At 55.0% G+C, this 24,868-nt stretch overlaps 1 protein-coding gene across 1 annotated transcript in view; it reads left to right on the top strand.

Moving 5' to 3' along the window:
- EFCAB8 (EF-hand calcium binding domain 8) overlaps positions 1-24,868 on the top strand; it is a 33,697-nt gene extending 8,829 nt beyond the window's left edge. Inside the window, 16 exon segments of the mRNA XM_060079180.1 lie at positions 1,497-1,600; positions 4,017-4,152; positions 6,856-6,961; positions 7,184-7,268; positions 7,800-7,924; positions 9,890-9,963; positions 11,992-12,122; positions 15,793-15,860; positions 16,164-16,315; positions 17,701-17,838; positions 19,218-19,331; positions 20,491-20,718; positions 21,484-21,554; positions 22,381-22,585; positions 23,454-23,669; positions 24,701-24,868. Of these exon segments, the coding sequence (XP_059935163.1) occupies positions 1,497-1,600; positions 4,017-4,152; positions 6,856-6,961; positions 7,184-7,268; positions 7,800-7,924; positions 9,890-9,963; positions 11,992-12,122; positions 15,793-15,860; positions 16,164-16,315; positions 17,701-17,838; positions 19,218-19,331; positions 20,491-20,718; positions 21,484-21,554; positions 22,381-22,585; positions 23,454-23,669; positions 24,701-24,868 (2,121 nt within the window).

The following is a 24,868-nucleotide window of genomic DNA, read 5'->3' as shown; positions in this document are numbered from 1 at the left end:
GATAACTAGCATTTACACCAGACATTGTGCTAAGCAGTTTATATATTATTATACTTAAACCTCACAGGAATCCTATGGGGTAGGTGCTGGTAATGTACCTCCATTTGACAGACTGGGAAACTGAGGCAAGAGAGGAATAAATTGGCCCAGGGTTACAGAGCTAGTTAGCAGCTGGGCCAATCTTCAGACCCAGGGATTTTGCCTCAAGAGCCCATGTGTTAACAGCTCTGTCATACCTCCCCCTCAGCATAGATGTACATTTTGTTTTGTTTTGTTTTTTTGCGGTACGCGGGCCTCTCACTGTTGTGGCCCCTCCCGTTGCGGAGCACAGGCTCCGGACGCGCAGGCTCAGCGGCCATGGCTCACAGGCCCAGCCGCTCCGCGGCATGTGGGACCTTCCCGGACCGGGGCACGAACACGTGTCCCCTGCATTGGCAGGCGGACTCTCAACCACTGCGCTGCCAGGGAAGCCCTACGTTCTGTTTCTTTATGTGTGTTTTTTGCTTTCATTTCTCTTAATACTCTGTAATAAATATGTTTCCAGCACTCTGTCATCTACACAATGATCTTTCTTCATAACTCCCTGTTTTTTTAAATTATTTATTTATTTATTTATTTATTTTTGGCTGCGTTGGGTCTTCGTTGCTGCGCGCGGGCTTTCTCTAGTTGTGGTGAGCGGGGGCTACCCTTCCTTGCAGTGCATGGGCCTCTCATTGCGGTGGCTTCTCTTGTTGGGGAGCACGGGGTCTAGGTGCACAGGCTTCAGTAGTTGTGGCATGTGGGCTCAGTAGTTGTGGCTCACGGGCTCTAGAGCACAGGCTCAGTAGTTGCGGCTCGCGGGCTCTAGACGCAGGCTCAGTAGTTGCAGCTCGCAGGCTCTAGAGCGCAGGCTCAGTGGTTGTGGCGCACAGGCTTAGTTGCTCCGTGGCATGTGGGATCTTCCCAGACCAGGGCTCGAACCCGTGTCCCCTGCATTGGCAGGCGGATTCTTAACCACTATGCCACCAGGGAAGTCCCCTCTTGTTATAGCTTCATATGGTGGCCCATTTCGGCCGTGGCCATATTTTCGTGAGGCTAGTCAGTAGAGTCTAGATTTGCCCTCGTGGCCTGGCTTATGGGTCCTCCCCAGCTATTGACTTCTTGATATATGAGCTGGGGCAACTCATCTATACTTATATGGGCCTTAGTCTTATTAGCCATAAAGTGGGGTGAATAAAGAGACTCAGATGCAACTGCAAATGTGGAGTGATGTGAGGATTATCTAGGATTACAGAAACACATTAAGGAGGGAGGCGCTGCTGTGCTGTCTTCACAAATGCTTGCACAGAGGCCCTTTGCCAATCCAGATCCAAGAACAGCTCTGGTGCTTGGCTGCCTCCCTCGGCCAGAGCCTCTGGGGCTCCCGGAGTCCCTTGGAAGGGGCTGGGAGAGACGGGCGAGGCACTGGAAGCCAGTTTGGCCGACGCCCTCCCTGCTGGCGTTTCTTCCCGAGGCAGCAGGAGTACCTGGACTACGTGATGCGTGAGTTCAAGGGGAAGGAGAAGATGATGAGGAGCCAGTGCCACCTGCGCTTCCACCTTCCTATGAGGATCATACCCCTGTAAGGAGCCTCTCCCTGGACTCCCTGGACTGAAGGGTGTGTCTGGACCAGGCTGAGGCCAGCCCTGCATCGCCCCTTCCTAAGTCCCCACGCCTGTCTGTGGGGCCACCGTGGGCCTGGCACCACGCCTGCAGCTCGGTATTCTTTAGCTCGTTTCAGCCTCACAACCCCATAGATGGGCTTGAGCAGCCCCTCATTGTGTCCCCATTTTGCAGACAAGGAAACTGAGGCTCAGGCCAACTGACAGTGGTGGGGTCACTCTGTTGGACCCTCCCTACCCGCAGCATAGACGCTGCTCCCGCTTCCTGCTCTGGCTGGGGCTAAGCAGGTCTGTGGTTTCATCCACAGGGCACAGATGTCTCACATAGCGGGGACAGGGCTTTCCTTTGAGGTGACAGGACCCTCACCGGGCCTCGGGAGCAGCCCCTGCATCACTCCTGGTGCAAGTGGCTCCTGTCCCGGCCTTGATCTGTGCCTGACCCTGCGGGCTCTCTCCTCCATGTGGCTCCTCCTCTCTCTGTGCCCTGGCCCTGTTTGCCCCCACCCCTCCAAACTCCCTAAGAACGAGGAACATTCTAGTGGATCCAGCCCGTGGGCCCAGGCCTCCTGAGCTGGGCTGCTGCAGGCCCCTTGCTCTCCTCCCAGAGTCCGCCTTGGTTGGGGCACCAGATGCCCCGTGCAGGCGGCCGGGGCCCAGGAGCCGGGTCCTGTAGTAACAGGTGTGGTGGCCTCCATTTGTGGCCTGGTTATAACCAGAGGGGCTGTGGGTGAGTTTGTCTCCAGGGACCACACCCAGAGCAGGCCACGGAGAAGACCACAAACTAGAAGGGTGTCTCTGCCCTCAACCAACCTGAAGTTTAATAGAGAAGATGGTGTGATGAAAACCACAAAAGAGTAACTTTGAAAACAATTTGGTCAAGATTTAATTGAGGAATAGCCAATAAATATGAGTGATGACACACTCTGCAACCATAAATTTCTACATGGAAACTTTGCTGGGTGTCGTCATACCTTTCCTGGTCTATTTCCTGGGATGTTTGATTCCCCAGGGTGATCCCCAGGGCCTGAAACAAGAAGCTTGTCCCTGTTTTCTCCTGTTTATTTGCTCAACCTACTAACCTGGAGGGCGTGTCCAGCTTGGTGGAGAAAATAGCCAAATAATATTTCATCACCATCAGGAAAGGGTAACTTTGAAAACTGGCTCACCTGGACTGAGCCTGGGCCAAGCTCACCCAGCACGCCATCTCCTTGATCCCGTGGAGGTGCTGTCACTGTGGAGATGAGGAAGCCGAGACTCAGGAGGGGACAGCTTCCTGGGGCACTCTTCAGAGCTCTCACCTCTTGAGTCTGTTCCCTACAGTCCCTTGACCCTGACAGAGGAGGCAGAATTGGAAGGGACGGCTAGAGAGGTGACTGAGAAATTTGGTCAGGTTCTGAGCAGAGCCGTGGGCTGAGGGCAAGAGAGAGAGGAGAGCCGTGTCCAGATAACGAGTCCCCGTCTCTCGTGCAGAGTCTGTAACACAGTAGAATTTCCCAGTGGGTTATCCTTAAGTCATGGCTCAGCTCACGTCCATGGCAACGTGTGGAAAGGGCTCTGGCTGGAGTCGGAGTCGAGGTGCCTGGGTTCTAGTCCCAGCTCTGCTGGGAACCAGGACATAACTCCAGGCAAACGGTTAGCCCCTGGCTCCCAGTAAGGTGAGGCAACATCACCTGCCCTGCTGGGGCCCAGAGGTGTGGGCACATCAAGTGGGAGAGAGTGTGCTGTGCTGTGTCTGGCCCCTTAATAGCCAGTTGGCTTAGCCAGCTTGGGGACAGGAAAGAATCCACTGGAAGGTGGCGTTGAAGTTCTCTGGGAAGGCCATTCAGTGGCTTCCTGCGAGGCCAGGCATGGCCCAGGAGCTATTAGCTATGCTCAGGGCATGATTTTGGAGATGAAGAGTTGGGTTCACTAGGCCCTGATTTCTCACTGTCCCTTTATCTACTTTTATCTCATTCTTGGACCCTATTCCCCCCTCCATCTCTAAGCACTAGAGTAGTTGCTGGAAACACTGTTATTTTGCAGTTTTCCTCACAAGCCCCACTCCACTCGCCTCCTGTGGGCTGTTTTTCCTGTGAAAGAACATCTGTTCCCTGTCTCGTCTGGCCCATCCCGTCATGAGGAAGCTGACTGGCTATTTCATGGGATAAACTTACTGCTCTGGGAGGCCCGTGTCACCCCAGCATCCCATGTGGGTCTCCTTTCCTTCTGGCCACGGTTGTTAGTGGTGACAGTCCCTTTTAAGGAGGGGCAGAGCCCACGTGTCACAGAAACTCACCCGAGTTTCTCGTGGTGCCTGTGAGGGAAGCTTTGTCCTTCCTCCTCTGTGCTCTTTGCTCTGGTTTGGTTTGGGCTCCTCTCTCTTATCACCTTCTGCAGGAATCATGGGTGTGAGATTGTGAAAGTGGAGTTCTTAGTCCAGCGGTTCAAGAAGATTGGGCATATCCTGACTGTCACCAAGGACGGGATCCTGCAGTTCTGGTCGGAGTCCTTCTCTCTGACCAGCTCCTTTAGGGTGAGTGGGGCCCACGTGGGTGGTTGGAAAGCCTCTGCCTTCATGCCCTGGACCCGAGTGGGCTCCTTCTCTGGACCCGTGGGCTAGACAGCCACACTTGCTCCTAGGAGTAGGTCCTGGCTTCCCCATGGGACCATGAGCCTCGCATTTCTCTTCTGAAAGCAAGATGCCACCTGGATGTCCATTGCACTTAGATGTCCAACAGACAACCTGAACCCACTTTGTTCAAATTGAATGTCACTGTAGCCCTCCCTGCCCACCAGGCTTCCTTCTCCTGTACCTCCAGGTCAGTGAACGGCATCATCATCCACCAGGGTTCTCGTGCTGGAGATCAACCTCCTTTCCTTTCCCTGTCACCACCAATTCCTGCTGGTTCAAATCCTCTGCTTGGACCAGGGAGGAAGTCACAGTGACTGTGAACATAGGCTCCGGAGCCCAACTGCCAGACGTAGAGCTCTGACTGTACCACCCCCCAGCTCTGTGACCTTGGAAGTTACTGTATTGCTCTCTGTGCATCAGTTTCCTCATCTGTCAAGTGGGGTTAGTAATAGTGTCCCCTACAGACAGGGTTATTGGGAGGATTTAATGACATAGTCCATGCCTGGTGCTTGGAGCATGGCGAGGCACGCAGCAAGCACCTGATAAACATAAGCTGACATCGTCATCGTCATGGTCGTTTGTGCCGTCAGCTCCTGGCCAAGCGCGGTAAATGATAAAATGCTCAGGAAAACCCCTGTGTACTTGCTGTTGCCAGGCCAGGCCAGAGTCCTCCAGCAGATGAGGAGGGCCCAGCTCTGCAGAGAAGGCTGAGTGAGCATGCTCTGTGCCTGCAGAGTGTTTCCTAATTGCATCAGGGGTCATCCTTTGGGGCAGGAGGATTCTGTATCATCCCCCTGACCCCAGTTGCCAAGGGAGAGAACCAAGGTGTGTGGAGTTCTAGTGACTCTCTTGGGTGCACTTGGTAGCCTAGGATCAAGGGGGATTCTCACCTGTACGCCTGAGGCTGGCGTTTCTGGCACATTCCACCCTCTTTTTCTCTGTGTGCTTATCAGGGGGGCACATTATAGCCTGAGCTCCTGCTTGTGGCTACTATATGGTCACCTCAGTGCTCCTGAGGGCCAAAGCCTTGGAGGGCCGAAGAGGACACAGGGAGGCTCCCCCCGAAGGCCCACAGACCTGGGCATCCTTCCCTGAGGGACTGCTTTGGCAAGTAGATGTTGGCAAGAGTGAGTCGCCAAGCACCATCCTCAAACACTCACTGCATGGCCACGGTTGTGCAGCTGGAAGGCCCTGGAGTCTGGGCTTCACTTACCAGCTGTGCAACCTTGGGCAAGTCTCTGAGGCTCCCCAGGGCTCTCAGTTTCTGGTGTGAACGCGGGTCTGGGGGGGTGATGGGCATTACCATCACCTCCGTTGTGTGTGGGTTAGACCCCAGCCCCGGGCCAGAGAGGGGCCTTGGGGGCCCTGGTTCATTGTTTTCCCTGCCCCAGCCGTTAGCTCAGGCCCCTGCTCTTGGTGCTCTGAGTTCTGATGGGGCAGTTCGGAGCCCGCATGGTGCTACTCAGGGATTAAAATACAGGTTCCGCTGCTGGCCACACCTCACTCATGGCCCGTCCTCTCCAACCCAGACCTGTCGGGCTGGCCTCCTCTTCCCTGGGCGTGGCAGCTCATTTCTGCTGACTTGCCTTTGCTTGTGGTGTCCCCTGCCTGGAGTGCCGGCTCAATTTCTGTCTGTGTAAGGGTTGTGTGAGGCTGGCACCAGGGTGGGCGGCACCCATGCCGGCCCAGCTCCTCCCAATGCCGGCAGCACGTGGATGCTTTAGCTGTCACGGTTCCATTCGTTCCTCACAACCTGGCAGGATGGTTTCTCGTTAATAAGCCACTTTGACCAGGCAACACCAGCAGGTGGTAAACAAGATTCGGACAAAACAAACAAAACAAATACCAATGTTATATGTCAATTACATCTCAATAAAAATCAGAGAAAAACGATTCAGGCAGAGAGGGGCAGGTCGTGGAAAAGTTGGTCTTCCTCTCCCAGACCCTAATTCCTCTCACTGGAGGCAACTGCTGTGACCACTTTGGGGGTGCTTTTCCATGGACAGCCTGTACATACACCGACCCCCTTCTCTTTAAATACACAAATGGTAGCACATTATAATGCTGCTGTTCACCTTGCTTTTTCACTTATAACAGATCTTAACAACTATTCTGCATTGTATGTACACAGCTCCCTCGTTCTTAATGTCCGGGCAGTGATCAGTGGTGTGGGTTTGTAAGGCGTCATTTCCAGGCAGACTCCGGCCTGTTGCTGTTGTAGCTGGGCAGCAGTGCCCGTTCCTGCTTACACTTCTCTGTGAGTACCTGCAAACACATCTGTAGATGCCTCTTGGAATGGATCCTGGGATCACAAACTATGCACATTTAAAACTTGATGAGCTTGTCAAACTCCCTAAAGGGTTGTGAGGATGAGTGTTCTTTAAGCCCATTTTACAGATATGGAAACTGAGACTCAGAGAGGTCAGGGAGTTTATCCAAGACCCCACCATTGGTAGTTGGTGGTAAGGCTGGGCTCCACACCAGGTCTGTGCCTGGCTCCAGGGCCCTGGGTGGCAGGAGAGGGTTTGCGGGGAGGCTGTGCTCCTGGTGTGCTCTCCTGGGGAGCCTCCCCAGCCCAGGTCTCTTCTGTTCTCCCTCTGGCAGCTTTACCAGATCCATCTGCTCCACAACCAGCAGATGTGGGTCATCGACATGGTGTGTCTACACAACATGAACCTGGTTGCGATTGCGTCGACCGACCAGAAGATAGGTGAGTCCCCGAGGCTCCCCAGGCCGGCGCCTGGCCACTGGAAGCCATGCATTTGCGCTTGGAGAGGCCTGTCACCCAGCCAACTGTGAGCATGAATTAGAGTCCCCTGGGACTCTGTTGCTGGGTGGTGAGTAGTGAGGCTTCTCACTGTCACCAGAGACTCCTGAGGCCTGGGACATGGGTTTGGGTTCATGTGTGCCTCCCCTTCTGTCTCTTCCCCAGAGTTCTTTGATATCAGTAACCGTAAACGTGTCCGGGCCTTCACCTTCATCGATCTGGACAGCTGCTTCCTGACCTTGAACTACTGGTGAGTGTCCTGGAAACCAGTGCAGGGGCTTGGCAGCAGTGGGGCTGGGACCCCCAGAAAGCCTCTCTGGAAGCAGCACTGGAAAGATCCCCACCCTCTGTGCCTGTGTCCTCTTCCCCTCAAGCTGCTTCTCTCTTGGGTCCCCTTTCATGGTCCCTCAGACCTCAGAGTTGTTGTCGGCCCCTCTTCCTTTCACCAAGTCAGCCATCAACCCGGCCTGTCCCGCTGTGTCTCTGGGAACATCATGGTCCATCAGTAGGGTGACTTGACAAAGAGCAGCTGAAGGACCAGGGATTCATTTATTCTGGTTAAAAAAAGTGCTGATTTCTCTTGGACCTGGTTCACCAACGGTCTGGATCTGGGCGGCTGGGCCCACGTTTGTCAGCTGTTGAGGTCAAGGCTGGAAAGTTGTGTGGGATCTGCCCTCGCTCCCAAGGTGGAGGAGGACCTCGGAGACCGGGGAGGGGTGGAGGGTTGCACTGGACACACCCAGCCGGCTCCGTGGCCTCTTCTGTCTCCCTCTTTTCCCAGGTCTGACTATCACAGGGCTGTGTTCTGCTATGGGGACACCAAAGGCAATGTCATCATCTTCACCTCCAACGATGTGACCAATGGGCTGTTCAACCCCCTAATCCTCCCCAGGGCCTCCAGCTGGGGTAGCGGAGATGTGGGGAGTGGGGGGAGATGGTCCTGCCATGGGAGCTCTTTCCCCTCCCTGCCTCCCGGCTCGAGAGCCCCTGGGAAGGCGGTGCACCCACATGCTCAGAGCCACTTGTGGGAGATGGGGTGATGGCGTGACAGCGGGACACGGGACGGGGCTGGGGGGATGGGCAATCTCTCTGGAGGTGGGAAGCTGTGCACGTGAGGGCCGGGGCGGAGGTTGGGGGCTTCAGGACCCTCCTCATCCCAGGAAGAAAGAACCTGTGGCAGCTATGTGACCTGCTCTGGGCCCTGGGGAAGTGGCGCTGGCTTCCTCCATGGCGTGAGGAGGGTTCTGCTCTCCTTGGCTGGGAGCTGCCTGTGGATGGGTGGTGGGGTGGGGTGGAGAGGCTGCCCAGAGGTGGGCTTTGCAGCGCCTGGTCGAAGGCCCGACTCCGCACGAGCAGCATGAATCAGCACAGGGACAGTTGCGGAACCCTTGGGTGCTGAGCGCTTTGGGCAGTCACCTCCTGCAGTTCCCGCCTGCTGCCAGGAGGGGCTGTTGTCGTCACAGCCTGTTAAGGGAGGAGGAGCAGGGGGTTTAGGGGGAGAAGCGCTTACACTGGCCCCACAGTGGCTAAGCGTGGCTGAGATCTGAGGCAGGCAGTCTGCGCCAGAGCCTGCACTTGAACCACTTGCTAGGCTGTATCCCAAACCGACTGAATGCTGGAGGATGCTGTCTGGGGCTGCTCTGCCTAGGAGCACAAGATCCCGAGGCCTCGGGGCCTGGGGCTGTCTGGGACGTATCTGAACTGGACCCTGCCCGGGATCGAGCCTTCGACCCGCAGTGTCAGGCCTCCAGGCTGCTCCGCATCCATCTGGAGGGGGCCCCAGCCCTCAGGGACACTGACTCCTCGGACTCCAGAACGGCCACTTGGGCTTCTAGCCAGAATTTCTGAGCAGGGGCTCCTGGGGCCCCCAAGCCTCAGTGACACCTCCTGCCCGGCTTGTTGGGGCAGCATCCGCCACTGGCCGGACAGAAGACGGATCCTGCCCCGGACGCAGCAGGGGGCTGGCACCTTGCTGTGTCCTGTCTCGTCAGCCTCTGCCCCTGGTGCCCGACCTGCCCTGACCCAACCCAGCATGGTCGCTCTGTGCCACCCTGGGAATTGGCACCGGAGGTGGTGGTCTTTGAGCCAAGTGGTGGACAGGAAATTGGAGGGGAGGCAGATGAGGTTAGAGTGTTGGATGGGAGTCCTTCCATGCCACATGCTGACTGAAGGCTGGGGACAAACAGGAAGGGGGGCCCAGCAGTGTGTTGACTTGGGAGGGGCTGGACAGACCAGCTCTGTATGACCTAGATCCAGTTGCTTAACCTCTCTGTGCCTCAGTTCCCTTATTCACATGGGGATGAGCACAGTCAGTTCATGAATTTGTTAGAAGGTGGAAGGAGAGAGAAGTGGGAGGGCAAGGCTGTGCTTACTGCGCTTGCTCCAGCCAGACACGCTTGCTTTACGACGCATGCATGCAACTTCTCCTTCTTGGAACTTGTATTTGCCAGACAAGGGGGACATGTATTCAGTAGTTTGAAGCATGATGGCAAACTCCCAAATGATTATTTTCAGAATGAATAAGAGCCCAGGATCTCAGTTCATTCTCCACTCCAGCAGAGTCGGAGCTCCCTAATGGAGACTCAACCAGTTGGGGAGAGTGAGGAGCCCCGAAATCTGGTTCCAGCTCTGCTAGGAGCTGGCAGGGGGACTCTGGGCAGCAGTGTTTATTGACCCTGGTCTGTTTTCTGGGTGCCGAGTTCACCCCACTGAACTTACCAGGACACAGGGAGGCTTGAGTGAACGTTTGGATGGGAAAGCCTATGGGGGTGCATGGGAGTTGCAAACCAACTCAAGGGGTCTTTTGAGGTCTTGCTTGTTCTACAAATGAGGAGAGCTGGTGACATGGGCCTTGATTTTCTCCCCTATCAGATCACTGGACCAATGTTTCCACACGGAAGCTCTTAAATGAGAAGTCCCCTATGTATAGAAGTTACCGGCTGAGGGTAAGTGGGATCTTTCCTTGGCTGTAACCATGGTAATTAGCTGTACACAGGTAAAAAAACAAAAATGCAGCAGGTGGATCTGCCCTTCGGTCTCTGGCCTTGGGGCTTGGTCTCTGGGGATGGGGTGGAGGCAGCTGCTGGATCCCATCCGCTCTTTCTGCAGAATCCAGACCATCCCAGGTGTGACTGGTCTCTCTCACTGCCTTCATTACTCAGGCACCAGCTCTCCTGGGTGGCTGCAGCGGCTTCTCGCCGTTTCCCCGCGTCCTTTCTCTATGCAGTGCCTTCTCCATTCAGCAGCCTCAGGAATCCTGAGCTAGAAATACAGTCATGTCACTCCTCTGCTCTGAATCCCCCAGTAGCTCTCTTGTCTTGCACAAAATCTCAAGTGCTCCCCACGACCATCAGGACACGAGCGGACCTGGCCCCTGGCTTGTTCCCAGTCTTGCTTTCTACCTTTCTCCTCCTTACTCTGACACAGAGACGCCAGCAACCTGGCTGTTCTCTGAACACGAAGCCCTTTCCCACCTCAGGGCCTTGACACACGCCATTCCTTCAGGCTGCTGTGCTGTCCCCCCACATACTGTACGCCCCCCTCTACTTCCCTTGGGTCCCTAACCAGCCAGCCTAGAACAGCCCTGCTCCATCAGCCTCTGCCTTCATCCCTTCACTTGCAGTGCTTAGAGGATTCTGACACCCATTACAGCGTGTGTTTTTTTTCCCACATCTCCAAGCGTTTCTCTGACATGAGCTGGGTGTCCTACAATTCAACTCAATTCTGACACTGTCTACCCCGAGATAGCATCAGATCCTGCAGTTTAGGGGTCCCACAAGACTGCCCTCCCCTTCAGATGCCAATCCCCAGTTCAGGTTGTTACCTGTGCTTCTGACCCACTGGCATTAATCAGAGGTTTTCACGACCCCCTCCTTGGGTTCGATTAATTTGCTAGAACAACTCAGAACTCAGAGAAACGTCTTACTTTACTAGATCACTGGTTTATTAGAAAAGAATATAACTTAGGAACAGCCAGATGGAAGAGATGAGGAGGGCACGGTATGTGGAAGAGGCACGGAGCTTCCATGCCCTGTCCGGTCTCCACTCTCCCTGCACCTCCACGTGTTCTCCAGCCCAGAAGCTCTCAGAGCCCCATCCTTTTGGGTTGTTATGGAGGATTCATTACACAGGCATGATTGATTATGTCATTGGCCATTGGTGATCAAATCATCCTCCAGTCTTCACTATGACAGACACTTGGTGAAACAGCTCATGCAAAACCCAGCTCACCTCGCCTCCATTCTTGTCTTGGAGAGGAAAATCTCCAGATTGGGAGGCCAAGCACTGGGCCAGAACACGGAGCCTGTCCAGCCAGGCCATGCCCTTGACCTGTGGGTTCCAGCCGTTATTTTTTTTTCACTGCACCATGCGACTTGCGGGATCTTAGTTCCCTGACCAGGGATTGAACCCGGGCCCTGTCAGTGGGAGCGCGGAGTCTTAACCACTGGACCACCAGGGAAGTCCCAGTCTCAGGGAAGTCCCAGTCCCGCCCAGGTTGCACCAGATAACATCCTCGCTCACTGCAAACCACTTCCCGACAAACAGGAAGGCCAGCGGTGGGGCCGGGAAGCGCAGGCTCACCCATGGTGGGCGCCCCGTGGATGATAGCGACTGTGGACTAGGCGGACTTGGATCCATCCTTCCTCCCACCTTGGCATGGGGCCACAGACAATGGTATTAGTATGGGCCAGACCTTGCCTGTCCTCTAACTTATAGGCGGGAGTTCACCTGACAGCAGATTTCAGTGCTTTTAACCTGTTCCACTGATAAATGATGGCCACACACCCCTGATCACATGACCTGGACTAGGACTGTGGGGCTGGAGCACTTTGTCAGAGCTGTGATAACTAGAGGGGCACTAGACTTGGGCATCTCCTGGCCCCTCCAGCCCCCAACACCTGCCACGCTCTGGCAGCTGGGCCTGGATGACCGTCCTTGGGTTGGGTCTCCCACCACCACCACTCTCTTCCCAGGCTCTCCACCCCAACTGGTGTCAACAGGTCAAGTTCATCCCCCAGCTGAACCTGGTGGCTTCCTGTTCAGCCATCGACAAGTCCTCTCTGGTGCTGACCATATTGCCGCCCAAAGTCCCAGAGAGCCTCAAGTAAGGAGCACCTGTCTCCAGGCAGAGGTGGTGGGGCTGGGAGGGGGTGAGTGGTGACACTGACTCCGGGACTTTGGCTTCACTTCAGCCACAGGTGGCCGTCCCTCCTGAGAGGTGACCTGCCTCCGGGACAGTGGCATCTCCTGTGGGCAGTAATACAGTGTCCTGTGGATCATGCTGGGTCCAAGGAAGCGCTGTGTGTCCTATGGGCCAACAGTGAAGCGTGGTGGTTAGAATATGGGCTCTGGAGTCTGTATTTTTTTAAATTGAGGTTGTCAGTTTTGAAAATTGACATATTAAGTTTATATTAAGACGTATAACATAACGATTCGATGTTTGTATATATTGTGAAATGATCACAAGTCTAGTTAACATCTATCACCACACACAGTTGCACGTTTTTTTCCCCTGTGATGAGGACTTTTATGGAATCTGGTTTTAATCATTCTGGCATTGCCACCAGCAGCAAAAATATGAGGCCTCTGTTATCCACCAATTTACACAGAACTCAGCACAGAAGCTGGCCCATAGTGTAAGGATACAGTCAGAAAAATGTTTTCTGAATGAAGGAATGAATGTGAGTTGCTTCACCTCTGTGAGCCTCAGTTTTCTTGTCTGTAAAAGGGGGTGATAATAGCCCTTCACTTACCTCAGGGCTTACATGAGTGAGTGTTGTACATGGCATGTGTTCACTAGTTGGCCACATTAATTCTTTGGAGATGGTTCTAATCTATTTCCTTCATTCTAGATTCCTCTACCCCAGGGGGCATCTTTTCCTCTTCTGTCTTTTTTATTTTTTAAAATCAAGTGTTGGGAATTCCCTGGTGGTCCAGTGGTTAGGACTCTGTACTTTCACTGCTGGGCTCGAGGGTTCAATCCCTGGTCAGGGAGCTAAGACCACGCATGATGAGCGATGCAGCCAAAAAAAAAAAAAAAAAAAAACAACAACTCAGCTGTTAGTCACACAGGTATATGTACATATGTAAAAAAATTCAAGCACTATAAATAAAGCCAGAGTCCTGTGGGCTTTCCTCCCTGTTCCCTTATCCAATTCCCAAGTCCTGGAACTAACTGCAGGTTGGAGGAGGGGAGTGTATGCCTGTGGCTGTGGGGAATCTTCTGTCTTGGGTTTTGTGCTGTGAGTGGGGCGGTGTGGTGGGATTTTGCTTGGAGCTGGTTTGCTGAGGTCCATCTCTCTGCTTTGGTGGGAGTATTACCTCATGTCTGTGTTATGTCTTTCATTCAGCTTCTTGTTTTATTGGGTCTCAAGGGCAGGAGGCTATGACAGGCTCCTTGGTCTGCCTGCCACCTTCCCACTCCAGCCACACGGGGCCCCCTTTGTGGCTCACACATGTTCCTGCCCCCAACCCTTTGCATTGCTCCTCTCTGCCTGTTTTTTTGTTTTGTTTTTTAAACATTTTTATTATGAAAGATTTTTAAACACACACAAAAGTAGAGAAATAGTATAATGCTTTAATATCACTAGTATTAGTCCAAGTTAATCTTTACCCAAGTGTCTCAAAAATATCTTTTTGTGATTATTTGAAATCAGATATAGACAAGGTTCTAGGATGGTAATGAGCTGAGGAATGTTGTGGTCTGGTGTGTGGGAGCATCCTTCTGGCCGCTCTGTTGCAAGTGGAATGTACGTATGTGGGCAGGAGGGGAGATGGGGACACCAGTGAGGATGCCATTGTAATAATCCAGACTACATGTGATGGTGGTCTGGAGTCTGCCTGGAGTGGAGATGGAGGGATTTGAGATATATTTTAGGGGTGGGTTGCAGAATGTAGTTATACACATGAGCACACACCCCCTTCCTTCTTGTCTGGATGCAGTACACACATTGGCCAGCAGGTGGCACCATTGACTGCTGGCTGGTTTCTTGTTCTGGTGATGCCCTCTTGGGGCGTAGCCTCTGCAGGTGGGGCCTGGCACTGCCAACCCAAATTCTGCCTCTCGAGTGGCCTTGTAGACTTCTTCCCTGCGTCCCCTCTGACCTTCCAGTCCCTTCTCTGCACAGCAGCCATCTGTGCAGAGACCTGGTCTCCTCCAGCCAGCCGTCCTGTCAAAGCCACCTGCTTATTTCCCTGCAGGACTTGCCATGATGTGCACATGTCTGTCTCCCTGTTCCTCTGTTCCTTTACTTGCTCAGGCTGTTTTCCTCTAGAAGAAAAGCTCCAGTAAAGGCAGGGGCATCCTGTTTGCACCTCTGGTCATCCTGGAAGGGCATAGGAGCCAGGAAATCTTTGTTGAATAAATGGGTGAATCAGCCTGAAATGATTTCTAGTAATGTTTTGTGACTGTTCTTCCAAAATATTTCTCTGCACACATAAGCATGGAGAGAGACTTATCTGGTTTGACAATACAGGTATTTGATATGCTCTTCTTGAAGTTTTCTAATTTTCTTTATTCTTTTGGCCGCACCACGCGTCATGCGGGATCTTAGTTCCCTGACTAGGGTTTTTTGGTGAAGTTTTGACTTTTAGAGGAATCCTTCTGGCTGTGGAGTGGGGAGCATAGGGGAGTGGGAGCAAGGCGGGAGGTTAAGAGGCCCTCCTGGGAGGCTGATGCAGAAACGAAGGGGCCCTGGGCTGTGGTGGGACGTGAACAAAGAGGATTTGGGGCCCAGATGAATAATGGGAGCACAGGAGAGCGAGCCTCTAGGGTGATAACCAGGCTTAGTTCCCTGGGGAGTAGCAGAGGTGCAGTTCAGGGGCAAGTTCAGTGGAGAGCATGCTGCATTAGAGGCCTTGGAGTTGAGTTTTGAAGGGAGAGTTTGAGTGGAAGGAGCTGGCGGGGCAGGATGTGTGGATATGAGGGAATAGCACACGCAAGGCACAGAGCTCCCAGGGCTCTGGGGCCTGTGAGGGCTGCTGGGCCTGACCTTCCCAGAAGCCCTGCCTGGGTCCCCGGTCCCTCCTGAGCACCCCGACGGCCTCCTGGCTCCCCGACTCCCATCCCCTGGGCCTCCGGCCCTGCCACACGCTTCCTGTCCTGGAGCTCCGGTTCCTGAGCCTGCTGCCTCTCCCTGCCACGCCCACCCTGGGTCTGAACACTGACCCCCCCGCCTTGCCAGCCATGGGACCTTGGGCAAGCTCCTTAATTTCCTTCTGTGTCCTCATCACGGCACAGGGCTGATGACAGTCTTCAGGGTTGTGTGAGGGGTGCAGGTGACTCACAAGACGGCACCCAGCACAGGGACCAGCACGTAGCTGGGACACTTTGTTCTCTTCCCCTAGCCTTTGGGGGACCCCCTTCCACCTTTTGGTCTGTGTCATGGGTGGGAGGACACCCGTCCCGGTATAGTGAAGGTGCAGACCGAGTTAAGTTTGCCTTTGGAGCGAGGCGAGCATGGTACAGCTGGAGGAGTTGCTCCTGCTTCGGGGCTGCTTTCACCTTCACGTGCAGGCGAGAGGTGGGCGTCTCCTCCAGGCACTGCTGGTTTTGGGCCGAGGGGGGGCTGCCGCTCTGCTGGCAGTGCTGGCCCTGCACTGGGGGCAAGGTGAGCCCAGGGCAGGGTTCTGGGGGCCGCTCCTCTCCTTGGGTGGAGACGTGGTGACTTCTCCCTGGCCTCCCGGCGGCCCTGCCTCTAGCTCCTCCTCCACACCCCAGCCTCAGAGGCTCTCTGGAGGCCTCCGGTCCCAGCCTTCCCCCTGTGCTGTTGTAGGTTTTCAGTGCTGAATTTAAGAAAAGAGATTCTTTGCTTTGATTACTGCCCAGAAAAGAATGTCCTGGGTAAGTAACGTTTGTATCACGTGAGGCTGCTGGTCTGGCAGAACTAGGGTGAGGGCTGCTGGGGAGGTGGGGCCCATCAGAGCGGAGGCGGAGGCCCTGCAGCGTCTGCCGCCGGCCACTCTGGTCCCCGCTCCTGGGCACCTGGGGTGGAGTGGTGACATGGTGGCGGAGGGGGCGGGGCGGGAGGGGCAGAGGGATGGCTCATAGCAACGCCCCCCATCTGCCGAGCCTGGCTGGAGTCCTGGCGCAGGACGAGGTCCCAGCGCAGGCCCCCAGTGGCTGATACCCGGTTTTCAACTCCAGTGCCTGGTGGCCATGACCCCCTTATCCGCCTGTGGAACCCCTTCTTCTCGAAAAAGCCTGTGTGGCTGATGAAGGGGCATCAGACCTCGGTGACACACATTCTCGTGAACAGCAAGCACAGCAGCATCCTCCTCAGCATCTCCAAGGACAAGGTGTCCTCAGGGAGCTCGGCCCTGACGCCCGCCACTAGCTCCTGTTCCCCAGCAGAGATGCTGGCCCAGGGATAATGATCGAGTTCAGCCAGCCAGGGAGCTGGCTGGCAGTTGGCAGGAGCCTGAGGCCCAGGGCAATGGTGTGGCCTCCCTGTCCATGGTCCCACCCTGGCCTGAGGCCTAGAGGGAGGTACCCCAGGTGGCACCATGAGGGGGCCGTGGGTCTCTGACCACCCCCATAGGGACCTGAGCCCAGCTCTGACTAGCCCACCAGAGCTGGGCAGGGCCCTTCCCTTTACGGGGTCTCAGTCTCCTCATCCAGAGAATGGGTGTTGAGTGGTTTAGAGAAGAGCTGCTGGTAAAAGAGCAGAGGAATGTTTGGCGCATAGTAGGTGTACAACAGATGTGAGCTTTTCCCTCCCCACAGACCCGAACTTGCTTCTCTCAGCTCTCCCAGTGACCACTGCTTGGCTGCCCTGGCTGCAGGGCCTGACTAGACCTTTTTCAAATGCCTGGGGTTCCCCTGATCAGGCCCGTTATTCTGCTCCTCTGAGCTATGGGTTTAGGGTCTCTCCCCACCTGCTGGGGGATGCAGGCCAATGGTTCCAGGTGCCCTCCTTCAGGGGACAAGTTTGTGTCTTCTGGGACTCAGTAGATCAGGAGCTGGCAGGGCCCTGGTTCACCAGGCCACGCTGCCCACACATCCCCACACTCGCTACTGTCTGGAATTCTGGCAGCGCTGGGAGCTGGGCATCATCACCTCTGATGAAAGCTCTGAGGCTGGAGGGGTCGGGGACAGAAATAGACTTGCCCAAACCTTCATGGGCAGCGATGGGCAGAGCCACGGTGTGGACGGGAGTCTGTGGACTCCAAGCCCATGTCGTGTCCAGCTTGCTGCCGATGCTCCAAGTGAGGAGTGTCCGGGAGGGACGTCCACGGGGCCCCTCTGGGAACACTTCCTCAACCTGGGAGGAACTTGAGGGGGACAGGCAAGCCTTTTGGGCAACGATGTTGGCAGCTCTTTCTGTGCCCTGCCTGGCTTTACTCGAGGGAGGCTGGGGTGGGAGCTAGTGAGGGTCTGCAGGGGCAAGTGCTGCCTTGTGAGGTCTTCATCCTCAGCCGATGAGCAGCAGCTGCTCAAGCAGGGTGGAGGCCCTGGGGGAGGCTGGGGGGGGCGTGCCTTAGTTTCCTCATTTGAGCATAAGCACAGTGTCTCTGTCATAGGGTTGTGATCCATGGAAGTCACTTAGTGTGGTGGGTGTGTCTTGGAAGTGCTTGCACTGGATGCCCTGGCCCCGCTCCCAGGAGAACCCCAAGGCCTCAGGTGCCAGCTGCATCCCCGAGAACCCACTCTTGGCCTCTTTGCCTGTTGCTCACCCCCGCAGAATATTCGCGTGTGGGACGTGCAGGACTATGAATGCCTCCAGTCCTTCTGCAGGAAGCATTTTGCCCTGGGACACTGCCCCATCACCAGCGCATACTTCCACAAGGATGACGACAGCCTCATCTGTAGCACCTATTCAGTGAGCGCTGCACGGGAGAGACGTGGGACCATGGCTGCACCCAGAGGAGAAGGGCTGCGGCCGCGGTCTGCAGTCCCATGGGACACTGAGGGGTGGTCACATCCTGTCCGTCCTGAGACTGCTTCGTGCCATGAGGACAAAGCTGCCAGACTCTGTGGCCTGGTCCTCAAAGCTCTCGTCTCCTGGGATTTCCTGGGGGACTGTTTCTAGGCCCTCAGTGGTCACCCTCTACTCTGCTGTCCTGACCTGTGTATCTTCCAGACTCTCCTTCTCGAAGCCCACCTTGAGGCCCGGGCTGGCTTAGGAGACCCCCGCCCGCCCCCACTGCTCCAAGCTCCCTTGCCTCCCCTTGATCACGGCCCTTATAACTCTGTCCTGTCGTGGTTACACGCCTGTCCTTCCTGCCGAATCGTGAACCCCAGGAGGGCGGGGCCCACACCCGAGCAGCCCCTCTGAAGGAGAGAGCCTGGAGGGACCTGGCGTGAGCACCGTCTATGAGCCATGACTTAGCCGGTGCCCATGTGAGTTCTGTCCTGACTCTGGAGGACAGGACAGCCTGGGAGAAGCACAAGGGGCTGACCGTCCAGGGTGACAGGGGGACCTGTGACAAGATGGGAGCTGAGGGAACTGCAAGGACAATCAGCAGCCAGTAGAGGGGGAGGTTCTATCTAGAAAGGGCGGTGAGGGTGTCATTTGTGGCTGGGAGGAAGGGGAAGCCCCACTGAGACCTCCTTCCCTCTGTTGGCCAGGTGACACACACGTTGGCTGGCTCTCCCAGGTGGCAGGTTTTTCTTGAGAAGGGAGTTGGTGGGTTCCTTCGTCTCTGCTGAGTGTCAGACTGGCTGCCAGCATTTGTTGAATTAAATAGACCTTTGAAGTTCATTTCAAATCATCACACATTATCAGCCCTCTGCTCTTTGTCAGGAGCAGAGAATATATTAATTAGGCACTGTCCCATCCCTCAAGGAACTTACGGGGTAGTAGGAGAACACATAATTTTAGTAGAAAATGCTGTGTGTTATGATGGAGATGTGTGCTAGGTGCTTCATCGAGCACAGAGAAAGGGTCCTTAGCCTAGCCTGAGGCAGAGGTAGTCAGGGAAGGCTTCCTGGACGAGGGGACACCAGATTGAGGCTTTATGCTTTTCAGAAATTGTAAAAGGGACCTTGGACTTGGATTTTGGTCTTGTGAGAACACGAGGCTTTGGGAGCCCTGATCTCAGGAAGTGGGGGCCATGGAGTAGGGGTGAGCTATCAGCAGGCCTGTGTGTAGTTGAGGATATCTTGATGTCTCAGTTTACTGGAAGTTTCTCCCTGGGGCCAGTCACTGAGGGCGGGCCCCTTCTGACTGCCCAACTGTCTGCCCCTCCTCACCTGTAGATTGGCATCCTAAAAGGGTACTTGGAGACGCAGGGGCCTGGGAGAGCAGAGGAGAAGACCACGACTTACAGCACGCCCCTGTGCGCCATCCTCTACAGCAAGGTTTTCAAGCAGGTAAGTGGGCAGCAGCTCATCTCTGAGGCCAGCAGGGGGTGTGGTGGGGCAGGACGCTCATAGCTTGGGTGGTGGTGCAGGGCAGTGGGAGGTGGGCGAGCAGCAGCCCTGCAGAGGGGTCACCCCGGGTAAGATAGGAGCTCCACCACGTGGTCAGCGGGTCACCAAACTCCTGTGAGCCTGTGTGCCCCTGGCTACCGCCCCAGGTCAGTTCTGGACAGGCAGCCTTCTTTATACAGTGTGAGATGGAACACAAGGTGTGAGCTGCTCTTCGAGGCTCCCCGGGTGGGTGTGGGTGCTTCTTCTGGGGGCCATTTCCAGAGAAACCCTGGTTCAGCGTTGTCCATCGTGGGAGGGGAGCGAGGCCCAGGCTGTGGACAGCCCCCTGGTCCTGAGTAGAGATCTCTGCATTGGGCAGGGTAACTGGGAACGTGGATTCTGAAGTGTGGGGACAGAAAGGGCTCCTGGGCCCTCTGCCCACTGCCACCGGGACCCCTTTCCTGGCCCCGCTGCGTCTGCTGCAGTGTGGCCTTGGCTGCGCGAGGGCAGAGCTCAGCTCTTCGGGTTTCCCTTTCATTCGGACCCCTGACACCACCACCCCTCATACCTTAGGGCTCTTCAGTGCCTTCCAGCAGTTTCAAAAAAAAAATCCCCCTTCCCCAGCTTTTCTAGATGTTCTCATCAGGAAGGTTGGTCTGAAGTAGGCTCACCTGTTACTGTTTCATTGTAATAGTTGTAATGTCGCCTTAGGTGGAGTGACGTACCTTTACTCAACATTTCCCTACTTAGGGGACAGTTAGTGTATTTCCTGTTGTTTTTTTCTATCCCCCATGATTAATGACTTTGCAATAAATTTTTTTCTGAATTAGAGATTATTTTCTCTGGACAGATTCTGATAAATGCCATTTCTGAGTTAAAGGGGATTTCACCAGACTGGTTCCTTCTGAAAAAACTGCCTGTTTGCACCGCTGTGGGCCTCAGGGCCGAGGAAAGCCTGTTTTCAAGAGTGGCTTATCCCGCAGCAGGAGGGCCCAGAGCGCCTGTCTTGTCGGTACACAGAGTGGCAGCTGAGCTACCCGCAGTCACACCAGCTGGAGGCTGCCCTTGGGAGCGGTGGCCCTCTCCTCTCCAGGAGCCCTGGCTCTGTGCTCCCCCACAGGTGGTGAGCGGCTGCCTGAGCGGCGTGGTGAGCGTGTGGGAGGTCGTGATGGGCAAGAGGATGACGGAGTTCTCCGTGACTGGCGACCAGCACGTGGAGCTGACCGCCATGTCCCTGGATGAGTCAGAGGCGTGCCTACTCACGGGTCTGCGTGATGGCACCATGAAGATGTGGAGCTGCAGCGTTGGTAAATGCCTGCTGACCTTCCCCGACCCGGACCAGATGGAGGTCAGTCTGGTCCATCAGCTGGGGCCTGGGGGCCCCTCACAGCTCCTGTGACCCTGGGACATGCTATTGTCCATGCCTCTCTGAAAGGCTGTGCACACAGACTGCCTGGCCTCCTGCCTGGCTGACCCTTTGTGTCCTTGTGCAAAAAATGAAGACAGGTAACAGGGCCTGTCCTTCATAGGTGTTCTACAAATGTTAGCTACTCTTGCTCTTTTGCTGTGTTAGCACATCTTACCCTACATCTTAGAGCTTTGGATGGCATTGCTAGCAGTGGGGTCACATGATTCAGAGCCACCCATACCCCTGTTTGGGAAATGACTGCCAGGGTTATAGGGATGGTCTGTGGGTGTGGCAAAGTGCAAAGCCAGCAGTCCCACTTTGGGACTTGAGCCCATTAGTAACCCCTGTGACACAGTCCTTTAACCAACTCAGAAGGAGCACTTGGCCGAGAAGCCGGGGATTTAGAGGACTGGTCCAGATCCTATCACTCAGTCGTTTGACCTTAGCCAAGTCACTTGTCTGTTTCCCTGCTATCCCCCATAAGATGGACATGGATACCTACCCAATCTGCCCCCTCCAAGTCCATCAAATGGATAATGGGATGTGAGAGCACTCTGAAAAGAATATGGTGGTATCACCTCTAGGGAATTCTCATCATTATGGGGAGTTTTGATTTCTTGTTTGGTGTAATGAGGAAGACATTTGGGGCCTGGAGCCATTTCCTCTGAGGTACCTTAGAGTTCTATCTTCTTTCGTCTTCAACAGATTAGTGGGATTGTCCATATGAGCAAAGTGTTCTACATGACTGGATGGAGTAAGAGAATCACTTATTTCATGTGAGTAGCCAGGGTGCACGTGGGAGGTGAGGGCAGCTAACTGTTCTCTCCTGACTTCAGGTGGGTTCCTCCATTCCTAGCTTTGCTGGTGGTTGGAACACCAAGCAGGAAATTAGTGCTGGGTGATGTCTATTGCTTCACCCGCTCATCTGTCCATTTATTCGTCACTCCATGCAGCCGATATGTTCTAGGCTTTGTACTAGGTGCTGGGGATGGGTATAAGCAAGAATATGGAGTCTTCATCCTCCTGGAGCTCCCAGGGGGAGGCAGACACTAATCAAATAACTTCATTTGTGTTAGTCTGTTGAGTGCTATGAAAAAAAAAAAAGTACAGGTTTCTATGGGGAGGGGACAGAAATCTGATCTAGTCTCAGGGGCCGTCAGAAAAGGGTCAGCTGAGGATGTCATGGGTGGAGTGGGATCGGAAGAGTGAGCAGGAGGGGTCTCAGTGAAGCAGTGAGGGGCTAGGGACAGGAGGGACGTTCCAGGCAGAGGGAACAGCATGTGCAGGGTCCCTACCTCTTCAGAGGGCCTTTCTAGGGCCATGGTTTCCCCTTCTTTCAACCTGAATCCTTACTCAGGTGTCTGAATGGGGCAAATCTGTAAGATTAGTGTATATAAAGCCCCTAGGACTGGACCTTTATAGCAGGCACATAGTAGGTGCTTAGTAAATGCAGTCAGCAGGGCAGAGCTTCAGCCCTGATCTACACCTCCTCTGGAGTGTCCTCCTCTGGGTCAGCGCTCCAAATCCTAGAGGCCATGACGGTCTCCCAGGAGACCAGTAAGGCTGAACTCTCAGCCCTTCTGCCTCTGGCCATGTGTGCAGGTTCCACAAGACGAAGCCGGTGCTCTTGTGCTACCACTGGCAGACCTTCCACACGGAGGATGTCCTAAGCATGGCCAGCTACCAGAGCCAGTTCCTTGGGACCTCCTCCTACAATGGGGACATCCTCTTCTGGAACATCAGCATGTTCAGGCCCATCCTCCATTTCAACGCCTCTCAGAGCCCCTTGCCCTCACTGCCCAAGAGGGTAAGGTCAACAGCAACAAGCTGTCCTCTTCCTTCTCTCTCAGCTGTGGGCCAGAACCACGTAGGGCTTGGGGGTGGGTAGGGGACACCCTGGGAAGTGGAGGGAATGATGGTGACTTGTTCTGGAGGAGGTGGGGAGCTAGGGACCTAGGTGGTAGTTATTATAATTATCCTCATTTGACATATGAGGAAACTGAGGCACAGAGAGGTTAAGCATCTCGCCTAAGGTCACACAGCCAAGAAGTAATAGATCCAAATCCAGGCAGTCTGACTCCAGAGCCTGGTGGTGCTAGTCCTGTTCTCCCGAGATTACTGTCTCCTTGAAGGTGGCTCACTTCTGACCCATCGCTACTACAGCTTACTGCTCTGGTCTCACTGCGCTCTTGGTAGGACTTAGGAAGCCATACAGTCTCTGAATGACCATATCTTTGCAGATTAAAGCCGGAAGGGGCCTTTGGGGTCACCCCGTCCAGTAGTTTTCCAAACATGTTGTGGAGAGATGCTTGGAGGCTATTACAGCGGCTTCTCCAGAGCACTTCAGCTTTTTATCTATTTTACACTTTGGAGTTTCCCTTCAGATTAAAAAATACCTCAAAAATACTTGGAAAGCACTGTTCACTTTACAGATGATGGGGAGATGGAGTCCCTCATGGGCACCATCTCCTGCCCGTGGATGCTCAGGGCATGAATGGTGGGTCGGGGACAGGCTTCTAAGCTCTGGTTTGATGCCGTTAAGGGTACAGGGTTTCTGGGAAACAAACCCCCGGGGCTCCTGGAGGGCCCTGTGGTGTTGGCATTGCGTGGGGAGGCCTCCCTCCCCTCCGGGATGTGCTCGGCAGCGCCTCAGGGCAGTTCCCTCCCCGGCACAGGTGCAGGACGCGGATGACTGCACCACAATTGAGAGCCACAGGTCCAGTAAGCCCTGCGCCGAGCAGCAGAAGTGGGCACACAAACTGCACACGCAGCCCCCGGGCCCCAGCTCCAGGGCCATGGCCAACGCCAACCTGCGGCAGAATCTAATGTCCACAACCCCAGTGATGAGACGCCCGAGAGACAAGGAGCCGGCGGGGCTGGCACCCCTGCAGGTGGCCGCCGCCAACCCCCCACCACCCGAGGAGGTGCCTTGGCCAGGGGTCCCTCCCCAGTTAGGCCCACCGCTGCCTCGAGCCTGGGCCCTGTCCCCTCCCGGAGCGCGGCCAGTACCGACCCAGCATCTGCTGGCTCGGGTGCGGGACCAGAGGGAACACCAGCCGGAGAACCTACGGCTAGGGCTCAAAGCTCTTCTCCACCCTTGGGCTCCTGTCGCCCAGGCAGCCTGTCCAACAAGCCGTCTCACCCCCGAGAACAGGCTCCAGGGGCCTGAGGCCCAGATGCAGCAACCACTTCCCTCCCACTCTGAGCCCTGGCCTCTGCCCCGGATTAATCTTTGCAGGCTTGACTGACGGTTCTGTTTTGGGGGGAGTACGGAGGAAGAGCAGGGGAGCTACCCTCTCTCCTCACACAGGGTGCTTTGGCCTCTGACCCTCAGCAGCGAAAACAGTGATCTCTCGTGAGAGGCTTGAGAGACCAGTCAGATTGTCTCAGCAACCGAAGTCTGATTCCCATTCCGGGGAGCCGGGCTTGAATGAGAAACCTCACCTTCCCCAGGCACATGATGCTTGTGCGGCATAGGGCAGTCCACACCTAGACCCACACGACCTGCTGGACACAGTTCTGTGAGATGCACATATGTCTGTCGCTCTGAGGCTCTCATACCATCCTCAAAGTGTCAGGGTTGCACCACCGCATTCACATCGTCTAGAGCAAGGGGGATACACACCCCTTTATCCTCACCTCTAGCCAGACTCTCTCTTCCAGGACAAAGAAGGGGCCTTCTCAAAGGACAACTCCAGTCTCTGCCCTGAGAGCAGAAGCCGCCAGTTACTTAAAATGGAGACTCCCCAGCATCAGAGTGTCTTTACGTCCAGGATCCTTTAGACACCCAGCTTTCACAGTACCTTTCACAGGAGGGTGTATCTACTGAGTGGGGCTGGGGTGTTTGCTCTTTCATCTGCCTCTGTCTCTGTTCCCCAGAGACCTTCTCATGCTGACCTCGGAGGCCCATTTCGCTTTTCAGAAACCTCTCAGCGCCAGCAGCCTCAGTCGGTCAAGATCACCCCATGGCAGACCGTCAGTTTTCAGAGAGGCTGAAAGGAGAAAAGGGGAATTCCACAAGAAGCTATTGCTGCAGTCCAGTGCATCGGTGGAGAAGGTTGGCCATGCTCAGGCAGGGTCTGGGTTGTGA

The sequence above is a fragment of the Mesoplodon densirostris genome, chromosome 16 (assembly GCF_025265405.1).
Source record: "Mesoplodon densirostris isolate mMesDen1 chromosome 16, mMesDen1 primary haplotype, whole genome shotgun sequence".
In the NCBI taxonomy this organism is placed as follows: Eukaryota; Metazoa; Chordata; class Mammalia; order Artiodactyla; family Ziphiidae; genus Mesoplodon; species Mesoplodon densirostris.
The sequence above is the reverse complement of the archived record's forward strand: the minus strand, read 5'-3'. Positions and strand labels throughout refer to the sequence as shown.